This window comes from Diplotaxodon limnothrissa, linkage group LG3, assembly GCF_057381915.1.
Source record: "Diplotaxodon limnothrissa isolate DT_005_m linkage group LG3, D_limnothrissa_male_GT1.1, whole genome shotgun sequence".
Lineage (NCBI taxonomy): Eukaryota > Metazoa > Chordata > Actinopteri > Cichliformes > Cichlidae > Diplotaxodon > Diplotaxodon limnothrissa.
In genome coordinates, this window is record NC_140598.1 from 17695056 (window position 1) to 17711017 (window position 15962).

At 42.0% G+C, this 15962-nt stretch overlaps 1 protein-coding gene across 1 annotated transcript; it reads left to right on the forward strand.

The window, feature by feature from the left end:
• The first annotated feature begins 3181 nt into the window (after positions 1-3181).
• Positions 3182-15732, forward strand: LOC146634738 (uncharacterized). The gene is made up of 6 exons (XM_085349950.1): positions 3182-3221; positions 4529-4570; positions 4667-4936; positions 5123-5365; positions 5449-5643; positions 15575-15732. The coding sequence occupies exons 1-6, from the start codon at positions 3191-3193 to the stop codon at positions 15730-15732; spliced, it is 939 nt and encodes a 312-aa protein (XP_085206076.1). The 5' UTR covers positions 3182-3190.
• Positions 15733-15962: the final 230 nt, after the last annotated feature.

Here is a 15962-nt window from a genome sequence, read left to right on the forward strand (position 1 = left end):
TCCAGCCTCCCCTTCAGTTTGATTATTGGGTGACTTAGATTGGTGGTTCTCGGTGTTTGGGGCTGGGTGCTCAGGTGTGTACTGGCTCACTCCAGGAGGTTGCTTGACAGTGCCTGGCCGCCCCTGGCTCTGTCAGGCCCCTGCTGGGGGATGGGGGGCCCTGTGACTTTAAAGCAAAAAAAAATAAAGGAGCTCATCCTCAAAGGCATGTGCAGGGTTAAAGAACAGATGATAATCAAGAGTTTGAGGTTCAGACCTGATAACATTATTTCTTCACAGACTTTAATAAGAAGAGCTAACAGTGGTTGATTATCTCAGTGTCCTGTGATAATGTATGTTAGCAGACCACAGCGCTCTGAGCTAAATCTCTCAGTCTGTCAGTGTTCGTGACAGTCTGACGGTTTCAAATTCAAATTCAAATTTTATTTGTCACATACACAGTCATACACAGTACGATATGCAGTGAAATGCTTGGACAACTGCTCGTGACCTAAAGAAAAAACAAAAAAGGAAAAGGCTATGAATAAGATAGGAAATAAATATGAAAAATTAAAAAGGGTAAATTTAACTAGGAAGGAATAAAATATAAAAAATTAAGGTTAAAAATGAAATAACTGTACAACACTTTTTTTTTCTGAAAACTAACTTAAAAAACAAAGACAAAGAAAAAGTGGTCGGAGCAGTCGTGACGGCAGCCGACCTCACCGGCGCCATCTTGAATACCACACACACTCACAGCTGTGGTTCATGTTTCCACTACACAGTCAGAGATCTGAGTCTCTGTCTCTGCGGTCACTTCTGCTGAGGCTGACGCATCATTAACATGCACATTTAAACACACGTTATGAAAGCAGGTACATGCCTCGGTGAGATGAGCTGTAGTCACACAGTACGTGACAGTCTTGATAAGATCAGCTCAGCTCTGTGCTGCTGTCTTTGTTCTTCTCTGTTTGCCCTTTAGATCATCTGCTACTGTCTTTGTCTTTAATGACCTGTCTTTGTGACCTTCTAAGAAAAACTATTAAACTTCTGACACTGGTGCTTCAGAGAAATACAAGTATTTCATAAAGGTTAAAAAATGGTTCTGGGGCCATAGAAGAGGTCAAATCTGGGCTCTGGGGGTATCATATGAAGTGACTAGAGGTGAGTGAGAGGACATAAGAAGACATTAGAATTTATGATCAAAGATCATCTAAACCATGTGTTCAGGTGTAAAATGTAGAAAACGTTTGGAAACGGCAGAAAATGAGTTTTTTTAATTATTGTATTCAATTTAATTTTTGTCACTAGGTGTGAATGTCCGAGTGAATGTGAGCGCGAATGGTTGTCTGTCCCTGTGTGTTGGCCCTGCGACAGACTGGCGACCTGTCCAGGGTGTACCCCGCCTTTCGCCCTATGACAGCTGGGATAGGCTCCAGCGCCGCCCACGACCCTGAAAAGGATAAGTGGAAGCGAATGGATGGATGGATGGTATTCAATTTAAGTAATGAGAGAGTGTGAAAGCAACATCGATCTGTGTTGTGGAAATTTATTAACAAAGCCTGCAGACACGATGAGCAGTTAAAACCCAACACTTTATTTCTCATGCATGAGGAGAGACGTCAGTCAGCGGGCACTGAGAGTCGTCTCTGACAATGAACAGTTCAGGTCCCTTTAAACACAGTCACAGAACAAAAGGCAGTTGCAGTTCACACCTTAGCTCTAAACAGAAAAACTCTCTATCACCTGTGTGGATCTCCCCCACTCTGGGGTCAAGTCTCCGTCTCCTGGGAGACATTCACCAGTTTCTCACCGTCTGTTTCCCAGCGTGAATGAGGTGTGAACCAGCCGTACTAAACTAAGTAACATGAAAGCATTTCATCAAGACAATACATTAAAGGACAATAAGCTAAAGAGAAATCCCACAACAATCTGTCAGTCTGTATCTCCACCTCCACCTGTGGTCATGAGCCAATGAGAGATGCTAAACAGCTGCACTCCAACTACAGCACCAGCGTTCAGGTGAACCAGGTCTATCTTAGAAATGAGACACTGAGTCTCAGCAGGACTACCTGTGGAAATAAAGATTAAATAATAAAAGCTAACGGCTCTCCTTCAGTCTGCAAAGGTTCATGGGAGTTCTACCTCTGCTTCTTCTCTATAGCACAGCTACATGCTAACCACACAGCTTGCTGAGAGATGTCCTGTTTCCTGCGCTGTAACTTGAGGTGAACCTCGTTGTGTTGTCGCAGTTTTTGAATATTGTGATTGGTCTGTTCCATACAGTCGACTCCTTTTTTTGAATCGATCAGTGAGAGAACTTCAAAGATGAAGAGTAATAATCAGAGTTTTAATATAAAGAATATAAAGACTCACAGATATGAGAAATCCTGGAGGCAGATTGCTGAAAGTGTTGGAATGAATGTGAGCAACTGTACAGAGAAGTAGAAGAACTAGAGGGACGTGTATGTTTCAGCCTCTACAGAGACACAGAGTCCATCAGACACTGAAGTCTTTCTGAACAGTTGTTGTCTGTCTCCAGGATCAGAGTGACCGCTATCATCAGCACCCTCATCACAAAAGCACAGCATATAATGAACTTCCTGTGGTCAATGTTACAACTACTCCTTCATCAGTGAATCCATCCTCACCACCTGCAGACTGAAAGATGATCACCTGCAGTCTGCTCTCCCTCCACGTGGGCTTCAAGGACGGAGGTAGGACATATTACTGCTGACCTCCCCAACCTCCCTCCCTCAAAGAGAAACTTCCTGAGCTGCTTCCCTCAGGCAGGAGGCTGCAGTCCATCAGGGTCAGAACCTCTCAGCACCAGAGCAGTTTCGGTCCATGTGAAGTTGAACTACTGAACATGAGCTTTATTCCTCCAGCCCGTCCCCTGGTCACTTTACAGTTAATGAATTACAATAACACACTCTTACTCAGACTATGAACACATTAGACTCCCTCGCAGGGCCATCTTTCTCCTAATCTGTGCATCTTTGTCACTTTTATTATTTCCAATCATGAAACAAATATCATATTAGACAAATACAAACTGAGTAAATACACAATGCAAATATTGTTGAAACTTACCCGCTGTGTGGGTGTGCTTCTCATCAGTGGAGCGTTTGCTCAGACAGTGAAAGTGTTAACAGGGAAGTTGTGAAGCTGAAGACGTCTACGCTGCTCAGACTTAAAGCATTCAGACACCATGAAGACCCCGTCTGCCTCTCTGCTCCTCGGTGAGTCAAACGTTCATCTACTCATTTATCCATGATATCATCTGCCCAGTGTTGGGAAGTAAAAGAATACATGTACCGGTGTTACGTATTTAAAATACAAAATATGGGTAACTGCATTCCTTTACAGTTACTGTTTATATAGGTGGTAATCAGAAGTTACTTTGTTGAAATAAATTGAATACACGGCGGTCATTTCCAGTTTCATATGTTAGCTTATCCCCTGTCTATGCCTTCTCCAATTTTGGTGCTTAATTGCAGCCCGGGGCAGGCTTAGCTCTGTTGGCATATTTCGCATTGCTGAGAGCAGCTGGCCTGGGTTTGAGTAGCATTAATCAGTGAAATCAGGTGTTTTTAATCTCATGACCACAGGTGTATACAACGCAGCAGCTGCCATGCAGACTGCTTTTAGAAACATTAGTCAAAGAATGGATCTTTCTAAAGAGCTCAGTGAATGCGAGTCTAGAACTGCAACAGGATCATAACACGTCGGTTTGGAAAAATCTTTTTTATTCTATTTTATTCTAAATGTTGCCTCTTTCAAACCATCTGTCCTCTCTGTCCAAAATGTGAACATTGGCATCCTCAAAGAGTGACCTTTGTCCTTTACATGCAGATGGACAGCTGACTCTTGTCCTGTGGAGGTGGCTCTTCTGTGTTGTGCCATGCGCTTTTGAAGTGGCTGTTTGGTCTCTCCAATGTAGAGGTCTGGGCATTCCTCGCTGCACTGTACAGCAAACACCACATTGTTAAGTCTGTGTTTTGGCGTTTTGTCTTTCGGGTGAACCAGTTCGTGTCTGGGTGTGTTGCTGGATGTCAATAAACTGGATGACTGAGAACCTCCACAGACAGATTCTAAATTTTCCACAGTCGGCTCTAAGTGAAATTATTTCACAGAGGAAACATTTAGTAACCACAGCAGCTCATCCCGGAAGTATAAGACCATATACAGTCACAGAATACAGTCATCGAGTCTCGAGGCAATTGGTGTGTAAAAGTCACGTAAAATGCGGAGCTCCAAACGTCCTGTCAAGATCAGCACAGACACTGTTCACCGCAAAATTCATCAGCATAAAGTTTTTATTTTAATGAGGAGACTAACTGCTGTAGTTTGAAAGATAAATTATTCTCTTTCTAGCTTAATATAAAAAATACAAACTACACAATAAAATGACATCCAACACTTCTGAGCTTGAAAGAAGAATGGCTCATGCAAATACTAAATTCCCTCTGATGACCGTTCCAGGGGTAACTTGTCCGTAGTAACTAATGACCTCTGACCTTTACTGACCTCTGTCCTCCTGTTACAGGTGTGTGTGTGCTGCTGCTGTCTGCACCGACTGTTTCTGCAGGTGAGGAGATGGAAGTGAAAACCATCAGTGAGACTCCAACAAGAACACAAATACACTTACTGTGTGTGTGTGTGTGTGTGTGTGTGTGTCCTCCAGTGTCTCTGTCTGTCAGTCCAAACCTTCAGCAGGTCTTCAGAGGATCTTCTTCAGTGTCTCTGAGTTGTGTTGATGATGGACAGACAGCTGATGGATGGACAGTGAAGAGGACCAGAGGAGGACTCACTGAGGACTGTGGAGCAGCTGCAGGCTTTGGGAGGGTTCATGGTTCCTCCTGTGTTCTGGATCACTCCGTCTCCTCTGATGGAAATTACTTCTGTGAGAACTCATCTGGACAGCAGAGCGATGAAGTGTCCATCAGTGTTTCAGGTAGAGACAGAGAGATGTTCCAGCTGTGTCTCTGTGCAGATGTTTCCAGATGTTGGATACATGTCTGTCAGTGAGCTGAGAGTGTGAGACTGTCACTGTGGAAGTCAGCAAGGTGCTCATTCAGACAGGAAGCAGCTCGTCTGAGAGGAGCTCTTGACTCTGCTCTGTTTGTGTTTCTGTTGTCAGATAAAGGTGTGATCCTGGAGATTCCTGCACTTCCTGTGTGGACAGGAAGTGATGTCACACTGCGTTGCAGAGAGAGGAGCGGTGACACAGCTGCTGCTTATTTCTCCTTTAATGGACGTCATGTTGGATCTGGAACAGCAGCAGAGCTCGTCATCAGAAGGGTCAAACAGGCTGATGAAGGTCTCTACTCTTGTGCTACTGAAGCATTTGGACCGTCTCCTCAGAGCTTTCTGAGGGTCAGAGGTCAGAACAGTGACATCACTTCCTGTTTACAGACATGATCTCCTGATAAAATGACTGAACCGTCTGCATCATCTCTCCTGCAGATCCTCCTCAGCACAGGAGCTCAGACTCCACTCCTCCTGTGAACTCTTCTGCTGACACTGCTTCATCACCTCCTCAGGGTCTCACCTCCTTTCTCACTGCACTCATAGCAGGCCTGGTTCCTGTGGTTCTTCTGGTTCTGCTCTTGGTTCTAGTTCCACTTCTTTTCTACTGCAAAAAGCAAAATGAAGCAAATGGTACGACCTCTGTCACATTGACTTTATATCTTTTATTTTTTATCACAACAAGGAGCCCAGCTGCTGCAGTCTGAGGCCAGATGTTTCTATGTTGGTTGCTCTCAGCTGCTCCTTTAAGAGAACTTTTGGTTTGATAAAGCTTCAGATGTTTCAGTGAGTGAAACAGCTGGACTACAGGCAGGCTAGCTGAGCAATGTTACGGATTCAAATATTGGGGATGGATACAAGAGGAAAAACCACAATAACAACACTGGTCCGGCCGGGTTGAGTCAAACAATGATTTTAATGATCACACGCGTGGGAGATGGACACTGATGCAGACAGCCTCAGATCTCAAAATGGTGGAGCATTGCTCAAACTCTTATAGCCTCTGGTGCCTCCACCTTATCATAAAAGCCTAAACATTCACATGCTTTCTCTCACACGGCGCCTAAGCTACGACCTTGGCTCCCTGTTTATCTGCTCCTGCTGAGATGGGGCAGAAAACTCCAGCATGTTCTCTTCTAATCAGACAAATAAGGCGATGACTTTCTGCAAACAGTATTTCTTATAACTCAGCAGTATAATGCATCATAAAACAACATCAATCATTCACAATAAATCAGCAGTCTAATGTAATGCAAATCAGTTTAACAAATGCAATAGTTATCAGCTTCTTCTAATTCAGGAGAATAATGCAAACTAAAACTACATAATAATTCACAATCTTTAATTAGGGGTATAACATGGCATAAAATAATATTATAATCTCACACTCACCCTGATGAGCTCTTTAGAATAAACACTTAGGCCTTCAGGTCAGAGGTCACTGTTGGTCCCACGTACTCTGTTCAAAACACCAGTGGATTGTGCTTTTCAGGCAGCGGCACCAGGGTCGTCTCCCCCGCTGTGTTTACACTGAATCCACTGAGTGTCTTTAAAAAGCAGCTGAAGGCATTTCTGTACAGACAAGCTTTTAATTAATTCATGGTTGCATATTATTATTTTATTGATACTTCTGCTTTTATTGAGGAGCAGTTTGTGGTTTTTATCTGTGAGTGTGTGATCTACTGTGAACACATTTTACTTATGGTACTGTAAGGTCATTAAGATCAGACGGGCTGCTGTGAGGAGCTGACATCATGTTTGTCTCTGAACAGGAAGCTGAGGACACCCTGGGCCTGATGGACCTTCATCCTTCCTCTGCTCCTCTTCTTCATGCTGCCTGTGCTTTAGTCTGTTTAAAATACAGCTGTTAGCTGTCACCTGTGCACACAGTAACATCTGCTCAGGAAGCAGGTTCAGTAACTCTGAGTTTCCTGTTGTCACCTGTGCAGGTTTCAGACTTGCACACAGACACTGTGTGCACCGTGCTGCACTCTAACACACTCTCACACTGATGGAGGCTGCAGGCTCTTTAGCACAGAGGTCCTCTGACTGCCAATCCACAGTCTCTGATTGGTGTGGACCCGCTGCACCCCTGAGCCTGAGATGAGCCGACAGCGCCCTCTGCTGGTCTCAGTTTGAGCTGCTGCTGATCGTCCACAGACCATCGTTGTTCATTCCTTTTCCTCCTACATGCTCTCCTTCACACTCTTTACATGTTTGTACTAAAGATCAGGAGTCATGGCTTTCTGGATGCGTGTCATCTGTTGCCATGGTAACTGACCCTGTTCAAGTTATCCTTCTTACTGGGACCAAAAGCTGAGTTTCCTTCATCTGAGGATTAACAAACTCAGAGTTTCACTCAAACCTGCTTCCTGTAAGAGAAACTGTGTGTGTGTGTGTGTGTCTGTGTGTGTGTGTGTGTGTGTGTGTGTGTGTGTGTGTGTGTCTGTGTGTGTGTCTGTGTGTGTGTCTGTGTGTGTGTGTGCATGTGCGTGTGTGCGTGTGTGCGTGTGCGTGCGTGTGCGTGCGTGTGCGTGTGTGTGTGTGTGTGTGTGTGTGTGTGTGCGTGTGTGTGTGTGTGTGTGTGTGTCTGTGTGTGTGTGTGTGTGTGTGTGTGTGTGTGTGTGTGTCTCTGTGTGTGTGTGTGTGTGTGTGTGTGTGTGTGTGTGTGTGTCTCTGTGTGTGTGTGTGTGTGTGTGTGTGTGTGTGTGTGTGTATAATCTTTTTTGCTTTTGTTTTTCAATGATTTTTTTTAATGTTTTCTAAACGTTTGATTGGATAAAAAGAATAAAACTCTTTGTTTGTTTTGGGGAACCTTTGTATCATCATTATCAGATCTGTCCTGTGTCAGTGGAAGAATCAGCACACCTGTCTGATGTTTCCCTCTGAGCTCTTTATTGTAAAACATTTACAGGTCTGAGCTCCATCAGAGTACATGTGGGTCCGACCTGCTGGTGTGCTGAGCTGCCACAGCCCTGCTGAGGGAACAAGTCCTGGTCCTGAGCCAAAGTCCAGTCTGAGGTCTGAGAGACTCTGTGTTCTCTGAACTGTTCAAATATCTCTGTGTGTAGTCACACTGAGAGTTTTTACAGATTATCATCAGACTGAATAAAATAATAATAAGACTGCAATAAAAACATTTCAGTCTCTAAAATCACAATAATCATGATCTATACTGAAATCCGTCCTGATTTAAATTGTGATTATAATAATCATGATGATCATTTTGGCAGTGCTGATGCATGTTGGACTCCTGCCTCACACAACCTCAGTGAGGAGTTAATAATAAACTTTAACTCCTGCAGGAGGAGAATGTGAGGATCATGGGTCGACCAGATGATCATGAAGGAGTCCACAGTTTTATGATTGAGCTGATGTCAGCACTGACAACATCAACAAAACAAACAAACCATCATCTCCTCATGAAGTGGATTCAAAGACTGTTTGGATTTACAGATATGGCTGTAAAATACGATGAATATCAGATAATCACCAACTGCAGATGCTGATCATCTAAATCCATCAGAGTTCATCACGACTGAACATCACAGCTCTGAAGCTTCTAAACACATTTACACATCAGTGTGTTCAGCTCCAACTACACAGAAACACACGGTTTACACAGGCAGAGGGTCAAAGGTCACGGGACAAACTAAGATCATTTAAAATATGAGGATTATTTTTAATGCTAATGAAAATCACATGCAGTCAGTGACTCAGTCTGGAGCTCATGGCAAGGCAAATTTATTTGTATAGCACAATTCAACAACAAGGTGATTCAAAGTGCTTTACAGAGACATTAGAAACAAAAACAGATAAAAAGCATGATTTAAAATTGATTAAAACAAGCAAACAAACAAACAAACTAATTAACAAACAAACAAACAAAACAGTATATAAAATCAAAACAGATAAAATCAGAAATAGATAAGATCAGTAGTTAATGTAAGTTTTGAAATTTAAGCTTAAAGTGTGGATTTGGTGCTTTATTCAAATGCAGCTGAGAACAGGTGAGTCTTCAACCTGGATTTAAATAAACTGAGTGTTTCAGCTGATCTGAGGCTTTCTGGGAGTTTGTTCCAGATATAAGGAGCATAAAAGCTGAATGCAGCTTCTCCGTGTCTGGTTCTGACTCTGGGAACTGATAAAAGACCGGATCCAGATGACCTGAGGGATCTGAAAGGTTCATACTGGGTCAGGAGGTCACTGATGTATTTTGGTCGTAAACCATTCAGAGCTTTATAGGCCAGCATCAGAACTTTAAAGTCTATCCTCTGACGGACAGGCAGCCAGTGTAAAGACCTCAGAGCTGGACTGATGTGGTCCACTTTTTTGGTCTTAGTGAGGACTCGAGCAGCAGAGTTCTGAATGAGCTGTAGTTGTCTGACTGATTTTTTAGGTAGACCTGTAAAGATGCTGTTACAGTAATCAAGCCTACTAAAGATGAATGCATGGACTAGTTTTTCCAGGTCCTGTTGAGACATCAGATCTTTTATCCTTGATATATTCTTGAGGTGATAGTAAGCTGACTTTGTTATTGTCTTAATGTGTTTTTATAAGTTTAGGTCTGCATCCATCACTACACCCAAATTTCTCGCCTGGTTTGTGGTTTTTAGGTGTATAGATTGAAGTTCTCTGGTGACCTGTAATCGTTTTTCTTTGGCGCCAAAGACTATTACTTCAGTTTTGTTTTTGTTTAGCTGGAGAAAATTGTGGCACAACCAGTCATTGATTTCCTCAATGCATTTACCAAGAGCCTGTACAGGGCCTCGGTCTCCTGGTGACATTGTGATATATATTTGTGTGTCATCTGCATAGCTATGATAGTTTATTTTGTTGTTGTTTATAATCTGTGCCAGTGGTAGCATGTAAATGTTAAACAGAAGGGGTCCCAAGATGGAACCTTGGGGAACTCCACATGTGATACTTGTCTGCTCAGATGTGAAGTTACCTATTGATACAAAGTATTTCCTGTTTTCTAAGTATGTTTTGAACCAGTTTAGTACAGTTCCTGAAAGACCTGCCCAGTTCTCCAGTCGTTTGAGTAATATGTTGTGGTCAACTGTATCAAATGCTGCACTGAGATCCAGTAAAACTAGGACTGACATTTTTCCACTGTCTGTATTCAGACACACTTTGGTCAGAGCGGTTTCAGTGCTGTGGTTCTGTCTAAAACCTGACTGGAAGGCATCGTAGCAGTTATTCTGTTTTAAGAAGTAATTGAGCTGTTGAGAAACTGCTTTTTCAATGATCTTACTTAAAAACGGGAGATTTGAGATCGGCCTGTAGTTGTTCATTTGTGTCTTGTCAAGATTGTCCTTTTTCAGTATAGGTTTGATTACAGCAGTTTTTAGTGATTCTGGAAACACACCTGATAATAAAGAAAAGTTGACGATCTGTAACAGGTCTGACTCTAAAGTCTTTGAGACCTTTTTGAAAAAACCTGTTGGCAGGACATCTAAACAGCAGGAGTCATTGCAGGCCATGGTTGAATGAAGTTCAGCTGCCACTGGCACAGGAGGGTTTGTTAGCCTGTCAACTGTAGAAAATAAGGACTGTGATTCCCCGAAATCTGTGATTCAGTTCTCTCCATGGCCTTCATGATAGACTACTCAATATGGTTTATTAACACATTTTACAAGGTCAACTTTGACCTTGAAGGTCAAGGTCAAATGTTTAGCCAAGCTAGCGTTTGACAAAGCCCTGGTGTATTGTTGTGAAGTTTGAAGATAAATATACAAAGTTTCTATTTTTTTATATTTGCTATGACCTTTGACCTGTACCATGACAGAACATTTGAACATTATATGTTGAAAACTGTGGACGTGGACTGTAGCAGAGTAGCAACGAGTAGACACAAGACTGCAGCGAAGCAACAAAAAAACCTTTACTCCAGCGCGTAGACACAGCCCAGAAACAACAAAATAACATTCAGTGTGTAGACACAGCCCAGAAACAACAAAATAACATTCAGTGTGTAGACACAGCCCAGAAACACCTCTAACAAGCTCAAAACCAGACCTACTCAAACAACAACACCGAGAAGTCCAGTAGAAGAAACCCAAAGATGGACACTGACAGAGCTCTGTGACCAAACCAAAGAAAAGAAGGAAGAGCGAATACTTATAAGTTTACACTTCCCAAACTGTTCATCACATCTGATAATCTTTTGTTCTTTTAAGAAATGAAACACATTTTATTCATTGACATGAAAGTGATGATACTATAAGCTGTACATGACATCATTTTCCAGGTAAAAGATGATATTTTTGTGTGAGCTGAGCTGGAACAACCCTGCTCGACCTGCCATTGTAATATTTGATGTGAAATATTATCACCTGTAATTTTAGCATTTTTAGCCAAGTGTTGTTATGATTTTGGGATTTTTAAATAAAACAGAATTAAATCAAATAGACTGAGAAAACAGAAATTTGCAATCTATGAATAAACCTCATCCAAACCATGTGCACACGTGTAAAAGGTCATTCAACCAATGAACTGTTTTAACTGTCATGTTTGGATTCAGCTCATAATGAACAAAGAGCACATTTTGTCCCAGAACAGACGACACAGGCTCAATCCTGAAGAAACAAACTACTGTACGACAGAGCACATGCTGCTTATCAGGAACAATCTCCAAGAAAACTGATTAATATGAACTCACTGCTAATGAGACCAGCTGAGGACCTGGTGGAAACAATCACAGACCAGTGACCAGTGAGTACAAAGCCCCCAAAACACCAACAAATAGAAAGAAGACTAAAATGAGGTGTGGACTTGATGAGACCATGACGAGATGTGTGGCCTTCACGGGACCACTAAGACCTCGTTGTACAGAGTCTTTTTGATGGTTGGATATGGTAACAGGGATGTTAGCGTGACTCTGAGGGCGTCTCTGCTGATCAGACTGACGTCTAATCATCAACATGAAGTCTGCATCTATAGCTCTGCTCCTACAAGTGCTAATAAACATAAACATAGCTGCTGAGTGTGCATGAAAGACCCTACTGTGACACCGGCAGTACAAATGTGTCACAGAGGATACCTTAAATCAGACACACGGGGGGAGTTTAAAGCAAAGTTCCAAAAGGGGGCAGCAGTCCACTGGTGACCATGGCAACACTCCTTAACAACGTCACACTTTATGGTCATCTGTTCGTGGTGGGGTGTGGTTTGTGGCTCTGCAGAATGGGAGGGGTGGAGTAGCAGCTTAGGTGTGGTGTCAGAGGAGGCTGGTCGTCGCAGCTGGTGAGCATCATCCAATCACACCTACATTAATACTAATATAGTACTGTTAGCCAAAAGTCACAGCAAACTCTATTTATAAAGTTTTCTTATTTATAAAACTTTATTTAAAAACTGCAACCTGATATGCTGGAAATAGCAACACAATAAAGTGTAAATAAAATAATACAAATAAATATAAAACGAACAGAATTAAATTACAACACAAAATGAGAGCATCAACACAATACAGCATATAATTAAACTCATATAGCAGCAGTATTACAGAGCGCAGAGTGAATGTGAGGCAGATAAAGCAGCAGAGTGAGTGCGAGAGGAAACAGCTGCTGTGTTAATAAAGTTTCATGTGTTTGAAGGACAGCACGGAGGCCACAGACCGATCTATGATTAGAATAGTTTGAGGGGTTATAATTAGATCATTCATTGCATGTTTAAAGGCTTTTATTCTCTCGGCTGCAGACTTGCTGCTGTAATAAATAGTAAATGAATTCAAACATAATCTGTGTACAGATCTGATCTGAGGTCAGCTGGTGCACTGCTGGTGTTTCAGGGTCAGATGTTTGCAGAGCAATAAAGTTTTTCCAAAATTCTTCACAGCCAACAGAAAAAATGAGTCCAGTGATCCTGTATGTTTGTTGCTGATGCTCATCATTGAAGCACAGAGACTTCAGATATTAAATCACTAACACTGCAATAATATCATAAATAACTAACACTGTAACAACAGTGTGACCTCCAACATGAATGCTTACAGCTTCAGGTCACAGAGGTGGGCCCTGATTGTCACTTTCTAAAATGATTTTCCATCTTTATCCTTTTTCAGGGCTGAAAACCAGATTTATTAAAAACTGCAGCCAAATCAGTTTTAGTTAATTAGTGCTGATGCTGGACCGACATTAATATGTTACTAACACAATATTAATAAACATAACTCACTCTAATTTGGATATTATATTATAGATTATTGAATATGATATATAATATATTAATATATTATAATAATACTGAATATTTCCTGATCAAACAGGAAGTAGGTTGCAGGAGAGGAGCCCCTGTTCAGAGCCCTGACAAGCATACTGACATGTAACACGGAGACGTTTACTTTGTTCTACAGTTACCATAAAAACACACACTACTGACAATATCAGTATTTCTGTGTTACCTGTAACACCTGACTGACTCTACAGGTGTGCTACCTGTGAGTGTCTGCAGGTAAATAGCACATACTCCTGTTAATTACAAGGGATCAGCTGTGAGGCGTATTATAAAGAGTTTCACAGTGAGGGTCTGATACTGGGACACACAGGGAAACTTGCCTACGGGTCACCATGGCAACGGGTGAATAAAGGGCAGAGCCTCCATTGGATTGTACCAGTGCAGCAAGAATGAAGGTGTAAGTAATGACCATATTAATGTCGAGAGGCCTGTGCTGCGAGATCGATCAACTTTAGACCAGACAACAAACGACAAAAAAAAGTGCAATCAAACGATGAGTTTTATTATCACAGGAGAACAACCAACCGTCAGCATACGGAATGTGTTGCTCTGACAAGAATACACTGGGTTCTGGTTTTATAGGACAAAATATCACACCTACGTCAATACAGTTCAAAAATACAGGGTGACAGACGGGCAAAAGTTCAACCCGTGCAGACAAGGGTTCATCACCTACACTTCTATAAACCGACATATAACTTCTCTTTTCTACATTACTTGCCTTTTAAGGTAATAATTTCAGGTCTTAGCATCTCTGAGAGCTAATAATGGACCCTCGTCATTAATCACTAAGTAGAGTACTTTGCAGCCAGTCTCAAACTGAAGTAGAAGACGCTTAGGCCTTCACTCAGACCTGCTACTAGATTAATATGTGTATCGTAAGCGTGCATGCAATTAACCTGCTATGTTCTCATCTCCCCTCAGCATGGATCATCTGGACACTCTCACCAGTGAAGCTTAAAACCTTCTAGACTGGAACATCAACTCTAACCAAGCACATTCATGCATTGTGTATAAAATGAACTCAACCTGTAAAAATAGAAAGGTCAATGTGATGACAGACATATTCAATGCAATATAAACCCTGTAGGAAATATTACTGATAAATGATACTGTGAAACATGTTATTAATACATTCTTCATAAGGCAAATTATATGGTAGCAATAAAAGAATCTCTGAATCCCAACACCTGATAAACAAAGTGACCAAAGACAAATAATCCCTGATGTCTAATCCAGAATCAGAGATTATTCTGCTGTGATGAACACGCCTGTTTATGATCAGTATGAATGTGAAAAATGTAAAACAGCTTGAACTTCAGGCCTTGGTCAGGTGCTGTAAGCAGAGAGGTGATGAGAGGTGAGTCACATCAATGCTATCAGGACATATTCAGGGAAAACCTCATTTAAACATCAGCTTCTTCATTCTGCAGACGTCAGCTGACTAAGTGAGGTCAGAGTAGACAGGGCTGACCTGCTTCAGTCTGTTTCAGATGCAGCAAAGCTGGAAACAGTTTGTTGAACTCTTTTAAAAATGACCAGAATCAGCTGATGTACAGAAATAACACCATGATGAGGCTGAAGGTATAACATCCACCCACCAACACACCCACCGTGGGTTTGTTGTTACAACAGGTGGGTGTTACAGCCAGCTGTGAGGACAGCCGGCTGTAACACCCACACACAGACACTAGGTGGCAGCAGAGTGTGAGCACAGACATCAGTGATGGAGGTGATTGTGCAGTGACAGGTGGAGCTGTGATGAACACATGATCAGATCTCAGGGACCTGAGTGAGATCGTGTCTGCGTCACAGAATCATAAAGAGACAGATGAACTTAATCAGAAAAGCACCATCACAGCCTCCTTGTTCCTGTGTGCTGGCTCAGTGTGTGACACGTTACCCAGTCAGCACCTGTTTAAACAGAACCATCATGGCTGATTAACATGTGGCAGGTACCTGACAGGTGGCTAGGTCATATTCTTATACTTGATCTCCTTAATTTGAAAGCTTATCAGAGACAGATACTTTATTGATAACACAGGGGAAATGTTTGTGTTACAGCAGCATAAAGTTCAGTCTACGATGAACACAGTTAAATAAAAGTGTCACAGACACAGAGAGAGACCTTACATCAAACAACACACCAAGTACTAGAAACACAGATAAACTCAAGAGACACTGGAAAGAACTAAAGTCAAGACTAAACCGAACAAAGCTAAAGCTAAAGTCATCTTATTAATGTAAAAGAAAAATAATGAGTCCACACAAATCACAGATGGAGAAAAGGTTTTTCCACCAACTGTTTCCTGTTTACAATCAGGCGTCCAATTAGTGTCCTCCTCCAACTTAAGTAGAGAGCAGCTGATCATGCAGTTACCCACAGGTGAGTTGATCATCCCAGACAGTGGAGCTGAAGGACAGGAAGTAACAGGGGGACACGCTGCTGGCGGCATGACACTAACAGGTCCCATGATGTAGAGATAATCAGTGTTAGGTGTCAGTAGTCATAAACTTATGCCTGACTGGCTCATGGTGACTCACTGAAACAGACTGTGACGTCATTCTGCAGCAAAGCCTCAAATATATCAGCAGCATTAAAAAGGAGATTTTACCCAGACTTTGGTTTTTGGGAGATGTAATTGCCTTCTGTATGTATCCAAACAGGTTGATTCTGTTCATGTGGACACAGTGGGAGAAACGTTTCATCA